General features: G+C 43.4%; 1 protein-coding gene across 1 annotated transcript; it reads right to left on the bottom strand.

Annotated features, from left to right (window-relative positions):
• Positions 1 to 3,417: 3,417 nt before the first annotated feature.
• amotl2b (angiomotin like 2b) lies at positions 3,418 to 10,404 on the bottom strand. The gene is made up of 11 exons (XM_033982255.2): positions 10,213 to 10,404; positions 9,018 to 9,737; positions 8,522 to 8,681; positions 7,118 to 7,262; positions 6,951 to 7,040; positions 6,130 to 6,425; positions 5,408 to 5,583; positions 5,217 to 5,318; positions 4,928 to 5,118; positions 4,626 to 4,757; positions 3,418 to 4,407 (listed from the first exon to the last, which is right to left on the bottom strand). Exons 2-11 carry the CDS (start codon positions 9,677 to 9,679, stop codon positions 4,325 to 4,327), a joined length of 2,037 nt encoding a protein of 678 aa, XP_033838146.1. The 5' UTR covers positions 9,680 to 9,737; positions 10,213 to 10,404; the 3' UTR covers positions 3,418 to 4,324.
• Positions 10,405 to 10,611: the final 207 nt, after the last annotated feature.

Raw genomic sequence — 10,611 nt, 5'->3', positions numbered from 1 at the left:
ACAGTTCCTTATTAGAAATACAGCTCCACATTTGTCACATATAGATTTCTTTTGGCCTCTGTTGTTTTTCAATAGGCTTTTTGTTCTTTTTTTGCGGTGAATGTCATTGTTCAGTCAAGACATTTGTATGGCCTTGGTGGATTTCCTCATGTTCAAGTTTGTCCAGTTTAGTTTTAAAAGTGGCATAGCCGTATTTACAATAATGTTCCTCCTCTGAAACATCACCTCCATCATCACTTTAAGCAGATACCTTTGGCTCACTGACATCATCTTCCATTTGGTCAAACTTGAAACATAAACAACTATTTCATGATGCCACAAATGGAGCAGTAGAACAGAAACGTCTTACCTCCAGAGCTACTTCTACTGTGTCTGACATGCTTCTGACTTGAGGCTTAAGTTATCCAGATTCTGAACCTGAAATGTACAAGTCTGTGTCAAAACATGTATTACTGCAACATGTATATTTAAATTATAATTGTGTAAAAGGTTAGATCAAAGAATCCTTCAGTATGCAGCAGCAAAATAGAAGATAACTAGGAGCTGTTTAGTTTCATTGCCCAGTCACAAAAACAAAAAGGCACAGTAATCTCTTTTGAAATCTGTGATGTTCATAAAATATTCACTTGAGCACATTTAAGGCCACTTCACACTGGAGTCACCTCATGGGGCGTCCGTCAACACTAGATGCAGAACATCAGCGATATAAAAAGACCTTAGTGCTCTCATCACAACAAAACAAAGTACAAAATATGTTTTCAACTGTGGCACAAATGTCCAAATTCAAGTGTGTCCAGTGTGTAAAGTAATAATCATGTTTTTGACGTGCCTCAAAACTTCTCAGTGTTCATTGGTCGTAAATGAAATCTGTAAATAATTTAAAGGATGAAGATAGAAAGAAAGAAAAAGAGAAAGAAAGAGAATTGTTTAAAGTTTAAAGGCTTTTTGCATATCGTATATATCAGAAAGACACCAGCCTGAACCCCACGCTGTACACTGTGAGCAAAACCTGAAAACACAAACAGACAATCCTAAAATATATTAAACATAAAAGCAACCAATTAAATTGTAAAATAACAATGAATCAATTATCTGACTCAGAGTCACCAGTTTCACATTGTCGTCTGGACAGAGGCAGAGCAGGTTCAGTGAGAGCAGGAAGGTAAAAATAAACCTTTGATCAGGAGCAGACGGCTGGTACACAGGCCTCAAAGGAGAGCGCTTTACTTTGGCATTCTTATAAGTAAACTGAAATAGAACACAAAAATATAAAAATATCAAACATTAAGGAGCGTCCAGTCACTCTGTGGAGGAAAGTCATTTCAGCCACTTGTATCTGAGATCTTGTCCTTTTGGTCATTACCCAGAGCTCATGACCACAGGTGAGGGTGGGACCAGAGATCTAAACCAGGACTAAACCAGGACTAAACCAGCGACCATAGGTGAGGGTAGGAAGATTGACCGGTAAATCGAGAGCTTTGCCTTTCAGCTCTGCTCCTTCTTCACCACAACAATTCAATACAGCAACGCTGCAATGATCCTTCTGTCAATCTCATGCTCAAGTTCGGAGTAGAGCCGCTGCTCCTCCACGTCGAGAGGAGCCAGCTGAGGTGGCTCGGCCATCTGTTCAGGATGCCACACATGTCTCTCCAAAGCGTAAATGCCCGTCCGATGTTCCCCAGCATCTGTTCTCTTGGACGATCATTTTCTTGGACGTCCTTTGACAAAACAAAACCTTGATGGGAAATAAACTCCACAGTGTATATGTGCTTCCATCAGGTCCTCACATGGTCCTCACCATGGTCCTCATATCACACCATACTCTTCACTAAGGTCCTCACATCTTGCACTTCTTGTGTCTATGTGTTTTATCGCCATCATCTGGGAAGGAGTGAGACGACTTATAAAATATAAATATAATGTTCTGGTCAATGTTATAATGTTGTTTCCTCATCAAAAACATACCTGGAGATTTGTTTTGTTTCATTCACACGTGTTTAACTCAAAGCTCCTGCATATCTAGAATCCATTTTGTGTAACATAGGACTTTTAAGTGATTATTACGCTCTAAGGTCTTTACTCTGTGTCCATCATGTTTAGTTCAACTGCCAAGTTCAAGAAGTAAACCTGGAATGGATTAAAACGACAGTTTAATACAGGATACTTATTTCTTGAGCAGCTAAATGTTTTTCATAATCCTTAGTTAGACGAGCCTGTCATCACATTATGTACTATAATACACACAGAGAGAGAAAGAGAGAGAGAGAGAGAACGAGAGGGGGGAGAGGGAGGGGATTTAGAGAGAGAGAGATTGAGAGAGAGAGGGGGGAGAGAGCGAGAAACAGAGAGGGAGAGAAAGAGGTAGAGGGAAAGGGACAGGGAGAGAGAAAGGGTGAGCGAGTGAGAGAGAGAAAGAGGGAGAGAGAGAGAGAGGGGGGAGACAAAGACAGAGAGAGAGAGGAAGAGAGAGGGAGGAGAGAGGGAGGGAGAGAGAGGGGGGAGAGGGAGGTAGAGAGAAGGAAAGAGAGAGAGAGGGAGAGAAAGAGAGAGGGGGGGAGAGGGAGAGGTAGAGAGAAATAGATGGATGAAGGATTGTGGGATCCAGTAGTAGAACCAGCAGAATATATGGTGTTGTAGTAGGAGTCATATCTTCACTTTAAGGTATTTAACCTTTGACTTTCATTTATGTCCTATCATCCTTCTTCATTTCATTTCTGGGAAACAGGAGTGGAGCCCAAACATGTCAGCTGCCTTTCACATCCTCAGAGGAATGTTGGCAAAGACTTCACAATGTCAGTAAGTATTGCAGATAAGACGAGCAGACTTCATACGATTGATGGCACTGCATACCACCATTTCCTGCTCTGTTTCCCCATCACTTCAGCTCTTGGGTAATTTTTCCTTTCCTTTTTTTTCAACATAGTGCATTGCTGTAATCTATATTTTCTGTGACCTGTTGCCATGTGCTGTTCATTCTAAGTCAGTCTAAAAATATAAAAATGTTATTATTCAGGGTATGATGTAAAAACAAGATAAAATTCAAACTTTTCCACTTGCATGTTTAGTTGTTTTTGTTACGCTTAACAAACTAATAGGAATGTTGATTGTTTAGAAAAGGTGTACGGCAGCAGGCAGGAATTTGAAAAGGCATTAGCGGCTTAATCTGGGAGAAACTTCTTTGTCACATATAAGGTTACGTGTCCCTCAGAGAATGTGATCTATGTTAAGTATGCTCCTGATGGCAAGAGAGAACAAGAGAGCGGGCCACTCGAGAAAGTTGAACCCGAAAGAATGTAGCTCTGGTATTCATTAATGAAGAGCCCTCGCCTTAATGGTGGAACAAGAGGACACAGGGCACCAAGAAAGAACTTCCCACAGCGTTTATGATTATGCTGAACTAATAAAAGAAATAACAGGTATATTTTAACATTTTATTGTTTATGAAATGTTGCATTCAACTGTAAAAACCTTCATATTGTTTTGAAGTTCACAGAAATGTCACATGGAGTTAACACTTGTGTACAGGTAGACAAGACCGTGATTGTCAGAACATAACTCTTTGGCATTTTGCTCAATGCAATATCTAAAATAATACAAATATCTGTAAAAATACATATATAACAATATATTAATAAACTTAACCTGTTAGTTTAGAAGCTCACAGTAAACACAGAGTAGTTTTCCTCCTCCAGTGGCGCTCCGACCTGCAGAGCGCCATGTTACTCTCACACTATCAAACATGCAAACATTTTGTCAACAAGTACTTTTGTTTAATATAATAGGCACCTTCTGGTCACAGAGCCATAAACCTCTGTAGAACCTGCTACAGAGGCTGAAGGAATATGACAAACTGCAGGAGCAAATAAAATAAGTGTTATCACGTTATCAATCATGGGAATAGATTCCAGATCTGAGATGGTGACAGAGAATTAGAACTTGACAAAGAGGGGAATGCAAGTCTATGCTCCACATAAATTATATATTTTAGAAAATGTAGAAACCACAATAAATATCTAGCTTTTTCAGTTGGGAAATAATATTTAAGGATGGGGAAAGCAGCAACTTTTCACATATATACTGTAGAGAATATAAATATTTTGGCATTCACTCTGAGAAAACATGTTGTCCTATAACACTCCACAATACTGTCCAAGTACCTCAGATGTGTCTCCTCTCTGTAGCTGCACAGACCGCCAGCAGCTGCTGAGCCAGGAGAGAGGTCAAAGGTGAGACAGAGCACAGCCCTGGCCCAGAGACTTGTGTCCTTTTTCAAACTTTCTTTTGTCATTCACAGACACTTGCTCAATGTCCATTTCCAGATGATTTAAATAAAGATTTCCACAGCTTCTGTCTCCAATTCATCCAAGCCTTTGAATGGGTTTAGTAGAAACTTTTTAGGCACCTTCTCTGAAAAATAGAGACAATAGAAGTATTGAAAACACTGTTCATATACAAACACAATAACAATGTTTTTTTATCAAAGCATGTACATTCATTAGTCTACAATATGGACCATGACCTGCTACATTCAAGAGCCTGAGGTAAACGCACTTATGTTATCCACATATTGTTTATTATGCCGTTTGTTTACATTGTGTGTAGAGAAAAACAGAATCAACTCTTACCAGTGTTAAGCTTTGTTAGACTTGAAGCCAGTTTGGCTTTAGTTCCTGTCACAGGTCGCTCCAAAGTCCCCGGTTCAGATTGTGCAGAGAATTGTCTATTTGGCAACGTCTGATCATCTGAAAGACTCTTCCCTGAAAAACGATCATTGAAAAGGCCGTGTAAATAAACCACTCAAACATGACATGGTTCAATTGTAATAAGGAGTACGAAAATGACCAGGTAATGTAAAACACACAGTGGGCCATGGCTTTGGTATCATCAGCCATAAATGATTCAAACAAGGCAACATAATATCGCTCACCTCTGCTCTTAGTGCTGCTGGTGCCAACGCTGATCACAGGAGTGGAGGAGGCTGGTCGCAGAGCTGCTCCTGTGCTAATGTAGAGCTTTGTGGGACAGTCTTCCCGTTTCCCTTGGTCCTGGTGTAAGCGCTGGTTGAGGATTTTTATTACAGCGTCCTTTTCCAAAATTTGGGCATAAAGAGCACGAATCCTACAAGAAAAGATAAGATAAAAGATGGCATTTTGATTGAACTGAACAACACTTAACATAATTTCTCAACGTTACAGAAGCATTAAGTTCATATGCACCTGTTTTCCATCTCTTGATTTCTGTAGTCTGCAGGCGGTAGGTCCTCATTAAAACTATTGTTGGAGGAGTGGCAAGGTGAGTGGTTAATGATGGTTGTGTCCCTGCAATCAACGGTAAATTACAGGTTAATTTAGGTGAAAAATAAGTATATGTTTCAAGGCGCCACGGAGGAAGTAGACTCCTTTCTTACCTCTGAGCGGCAGCAGTAGCAGCCACCTCCATAGCAAACTGCCTCATCGTGCTCTCCTCTAGATACTTCTGCTCCCAGCGCACCATGTCGGCCTCCAGGGCTAGGATCCGCTCCTCCTTTTCCTGAAGTCGTTCTTGGAGAGAGCTCATGGTTGTTCCTGGGGGCTGGGTCTGCCTCTATGAGAAAGACGCACAAGATTTAAAACTATTGATCACTTTGAGCCAAAATTTGACCTGACACACAAACTAAAACATATCAAATACTCTTCTAACTCCAAACTGACAATGCTATTTTATTGTGTTTTTATGTTTATGAGTGAGTAGCAGACAGAGGGTTTATAAAATAGCTGTTTTTCTAAATTAAAAACACTATAATTGAAAAATAAATGGAAAAGGCAGGGCAGCATTACAGCAAAATGTGTTCTTCAAACCTAAGCTGCAACATCTCCTTAGAGACAAGCAGATAACTCCTCCAAGACAAGTTACGAGTCAGGTCTGCACGGTATTCCAGGTATTTTACCATTTGCTTTGATTTACTTTACTCTAAATAGGATTGGTCACATTTTTATACAGCGCCTTTCCACCTTCACCGTCTTGCTCAAGGACAAAACAACGGTATTCATCTGTGAGAGCTGGAATCGCACCGCCAACCTGCTGTTCCACTGTTTATGGCTTTAAGTTTAAGGCTCTACATTAAATCATGCTGTTCGTGTTTTGCTTTACCTGCTGTGCCCTCAAGGTGCGCAGCTCCTGCTCCAGCCTCGTCCTCAGCTTCATCTCGAGGCTCTCCCGTTTCTCACAGGTGGACTGCAGCTGTGCCAACGCGCTCTGCAGCCTCTCCACTTTCTCCACGTACGCCCGCTTCCGTCTGAGCTCCTCCTCCAGCTGTCGTCCACGGCCCAGCGCGGCCTCCAGAGCGTCCTCCAACCGCTTCGCCTTCAGGGTCTGCTCCTCCGCCGTCGCCCTCAGACGCTGTACCTCTCGATCCATGCGCTCACGTTCGCTGTTCTGCTCTTCATCTACAAAAAAGACAAAAACAGTGCTGCGTTTTTAACAAATTGTCGTTTCCCATGGCACAAAACTGATCCTTTCTATGAAGCTGGTGATAAGAACCAGAGCCCCCAACATGGAGCCCAGTGTTCTTCATTAAGCGAAGAACTCGTGGTATGTTGAGAGGAAGACAGAAGAGGCGGTGAAAGCTGCCCTATCACTTTGACCCACATAGCACTGAGCATTCCTTGTCAAAACTACACAAACACAGCTTCCCTGCTTTTAACACACAAAATGAATCGCAGGTGGGAACATCATTTTTACCACTTTTATAGCAGCTCATTTTACGGTTGTTTCAGTTCAAATGTCTTCCTCTCAGGGGGGCCATGTGGATTGAATTCCTCATTTTTAAGCCTTCTTACAAACAAGCTGAGGTTATGCAAATGGAATTCCTGCGAGTGCGAGTCCTGAACTACAAATGAGCTTCCTTCACTCTGCTACAATCCAATGATGCATGTTGATAATGAAGATAACAGTGAACACGGCATACTTACTTTGTTCAAGGAGTTTAGCCATGATGTGCTGGTTGTGGTCTGCGGCCTGTGCTTCTTTTGCGACGTGCGATCTGGCGTTTTCCAAATTTTCTGTGACAAATTTGGAGTTTGGTTAGAAAATCCAATTTTTAAACCGACAGTGAGTGAACGTTCTTTAGAGTCTCTACCTCTTAGGTCTCTGTTAAAATCCTGAAGCCTTCTGACCTCAGCCACCAGCCTCCTTCTCAACGTCTGCTCCAGAGTCTCCCTCTTTGTGCTGCCCTTCATTAGGGTTTCATAGGCCTCAGAAATGCGCTGGATCTCCTGCTCCAACTGGGAAGTGAAAGGAAGGAAAACGAAAATAGAAAAGAGAGAAAAAGAAAGAAAGAGGACAGTTTTGGTTAGTCTACTTCACATGCCAAGGAGGAACTTTGCTCCATGTTTTAACAGAACACACACTACATGTTTATATAGGGGACTTAGCCAGTATGTACACTATGTTTGCGGTATAATTTGGAGAAGGAATTTTAGCTTGCACCACTCCCTGTGCGACTGATTTATATCTACATTCCTGAGGTTGATAGCTCATGTTCCAGGTGTGAGTCCATAAAAAAGCTTGTACACAACACAACTTCACAAGCACACACGTACACAAACACACTCAGAGACATGCACGCACACAGAGACGCACAAACGCACATGCACTGTAACAGGATTCTGGGACGGCTGCCAGCACGTGGAGGTGTACATGCCTGTGCCTGGGCTGTGGAGACGGCAAAGAGACACCCACCATTACAGCAGTCACACAGGCATGTTTACTCAGGGCTGCGGCGGACGGGGAAAAGTTTCCAACCCCAGCAATTACCATTCTTTAAGGCTGAGACCAGGCAGAACCATGTGACATAACTCCAGCGCAGTGCAATAAGATTTACACCGACTGGCTTTAAGCACCCATATGACGCTATACTCTGATCTGTGTTATAATGTTATTTCCTCGTCAAAAAGTCAAAGTCAAAGTCCTCAAAAAGAAAACACTCTGTTCCACCTTGTGATGTCATGTGGTGATACAGGAAGTGCACAAACCTTCACACCTTCACAAGAAACATTTGGATGATTTCAGTCCAAAAACTGACAATCTTTACCGAACTAAACGTAAAAAAAGGTCACTTAAAAACTACCAAACAATATTATAACATGGCTTAAAGCTCACAGAAGTGCATTTTGAGTAATGTAAGACCTTTAACGGTGTCAAATGTTGCAAAAGGAGGCAGGACATCATGTTTTAGCCCCGTGTAGTACTGATAGCGAAAGGCGGTTAGAGAAATAGAGTGACAGCAAATGGCTATTGAGTGACAAGCTATGACTGTGATGGAAACTAAAGCGCACATACTTTGGCTGCCTCTAGGTCAGCTCCACAATAAGGGCAGTGTGTAAACAGCACAAACAGTCGCCCCCGGTATGAAATGTGGCAGCTGCGGGTGTCCTCTGCCCTTCCAGATGAGCATGTGTTTGCAGGATTAGCTGACAACTGCTCGCTGGGGTTGTGTTTTGTGGACAGGTGGGTAAAAAGACTATGATGATATGCTTTTTACCTTTTGAATACGCCCTCCTTTCTCTCTGTGGACTTCTAGCTCCTGCCTCAGCCTCTCGTTCTCCATCAGCAACAGCTCCACTTGGTTGGGTTCCTCCAGACCAGCAGGTGGCAGGCTGTGTAATGAGCTGTAGCTGGGGACCTCACCTGGCTGCTCAAACCTAGACAAAGAAATAAAAAAGAGACAAATTAGAATGACATCATGATATCACATAAGAAATAATGATAGATTAGTGGTCCAGACAATAGCGGCATCTAAAGCTCTCGTGTTACAATGAGCAGAGCATTACAGACATTCTTGTGCTTGTTTTGGTTGAGTGTAATTTCAAGAAGGAAACTGATTGGTTCACATGAAACACAGCGTGACTAATTTTAAAGGTATGAGGTGTTTATTGCGTGTGAAACAAACTCGACTCCTACGCCTCACGGATTGCATTGACATTTTTCTGATGATGCTGGTGATGAAGTAGTGTAAGATGAGTAAGGTCTGTGAGTACCTTTGCACTGGCTCTTGGAACTGGTGAGGGATAAATCCTTGGCCCTGAATGGGACTTGAGTACTCTGGAGGAGGGCAGCGTTTGTCTTGGCCTGGGGGGCTGTAGTAAGGCAGCTCCGGGTAACTGTGAGAAGTGCTTTTGAGTGCTTCTGCTTTGGCCGTCTCAATCCTCTCAAGAGACATCTGCATACGCTGCTCGCTCAGAGATCGAGCGTGGCTGCACTTTAGGTCCATGTGGTCTGCCTCTGCGTGGAAGGCCCCCTCATGGAGCTGCGGGACAGGACCTGTGGGGTCCCAGTGTGAGGCCAGGTACTGAGAGTGGACCTTTGCCTGGTCATATGTCGGCAGCGGTTCACCATGGAGCTGGAAAAGCTGGAAGTTGCTCTCTGAGTGCTGGTAGTCCCCCTGATGCTCCTGGCCTTGAGGCTCTTGTCGGGCTGATAGCTGAGGGGATGACGGCTCCTCTAGGGTCAGACTCTCCAAAGAGGAGCGGGGGCTTCGGCTCATGTCCCCTCCGCTGCTCGGTGCACTGCCGCTGCCTCCACGCAGGGCCTGCTGCTGGATGGCTAATAAGGTGCGTGTGTCTGTGGGGTTTCCGTATCGGAGCTGCTCCTGGATGAGTCTGTGCAGGACTGTGCCAGAAGGCTCCTCTGTGGATGACATAGTGCTCTCTTTTCTTTCTATGGGACTGATCCAAAGTCTCAAATAGATCCTCTGTAAACTTGTGTGAGAATGAGAAAGTTAATTAGTATGACTATGATATGACATTGATAAATACACAAATAAACACACATGCTGTTTTTAGAATAAACACTGTGGCCATAGTAACCAAAATACACACTGGAAGCTGTACGTCCATAAAAACTCCCTCCAAATTCATAAACGAGCTAAAATCTGTAATTAATGTGCAATCAGGCATGAAACTTCTCCCAACAGCGACAGTGCAGACATGTGGACACTTTTTCCATCGCAGCGTAAATGCGCCAAAAATTCCAATCTCACGGGGAGCAAAAGCGCACGAGCAAAAAGCAAGAAAAGAGTTCACTTTTTAATCACGAGCGGCTCTGAACTTGTTTCGAGGCTTCAGACTAATTTTTTAGTCAAACTACATGTACATTGGCCTCGTTCACACAGTTTAAACTCTTCTTTCAGCTCGGGAAGTTGCGCCTGGATAAAAAGTAAAACATTGTTCTCACCAGCTCACGCGCGCATCCTGGAAATATCCTTTTTGTTGAGTAAATGTGGTTATTCCGGAGTAATCCCAATTTAAACGTGTCTCATATTAGACGTAGAGCTTTAGTCCTGCCTCGCGGTGAAATGACTGTGGAGGGAAAGAGCCGCGATAATAAGTAACCGAGGAGAGGAGGGACTGAGGCCGGAATGACAGGAATGTAAAACGCGAGCTCCCTCGGGGATCAAAAGCGTAAAACCACACGGGAGGAGGGAGGAGGGAGGGAGAGAGGGAGAGAGGGAGGAGGAGGCCGGGGGGGAGAGGCCGGGGGAGGAGGGAGTCCGGGGGAGGGGCGCAGGCTGCTCTGGCTCATGCGTTGCTCACAATTGTACTTGGATTATAATTTATTTTTTGCCCACGGTTA

Source organism: Periophthalmus magnuspinnatus, chromosome 17, assembly GCF_009829125.3.
Source record: "Periophthalmus magnuspinnatus isolate fPerMag1 chromosome 17, fPerMag1.2.pri, whole genome shotgun sequence".
In the NCBI taxonomy this organism is placed as follows: Eukaryota; Metazoa; Chordata; class Actinopteri; order Gobiiformes; family Gobiidae; genus Periophthalmus; species Periophthalmus magnuspinnatus.
The sequence above is the reverse complement of the archived record's forward strand: the minus strand, read 5'-3'. Positions and strand labels throughout refer to the sequence as shown.

Excerpts from the sequence above, each read along its gene's own strand:
- amotl2b (XM_033982255.2), bottom strand. The coding sequence starts at position 9,679 with ATGTCATCCACAGAGGAGCCTTCTGGCACAGTCCTGCACAGACTCATC. Across the intron at positions 8,682-9,017 it reads TTCCAAGAGCCAGTGCAAAG|GTTTGAGCAGCCAGGTGAGG; the intron begins GTACTCACAGAC and ends TTCTTTGTCTAG. Across the intron at positions 4,758-4,927 it reads CAGCAGCACTAAGAGCAGAG|GGAAGAGTCTTTCAGATGAT; the intron begins GTGAGCGATATT and ends ATCGTTTTTCAG.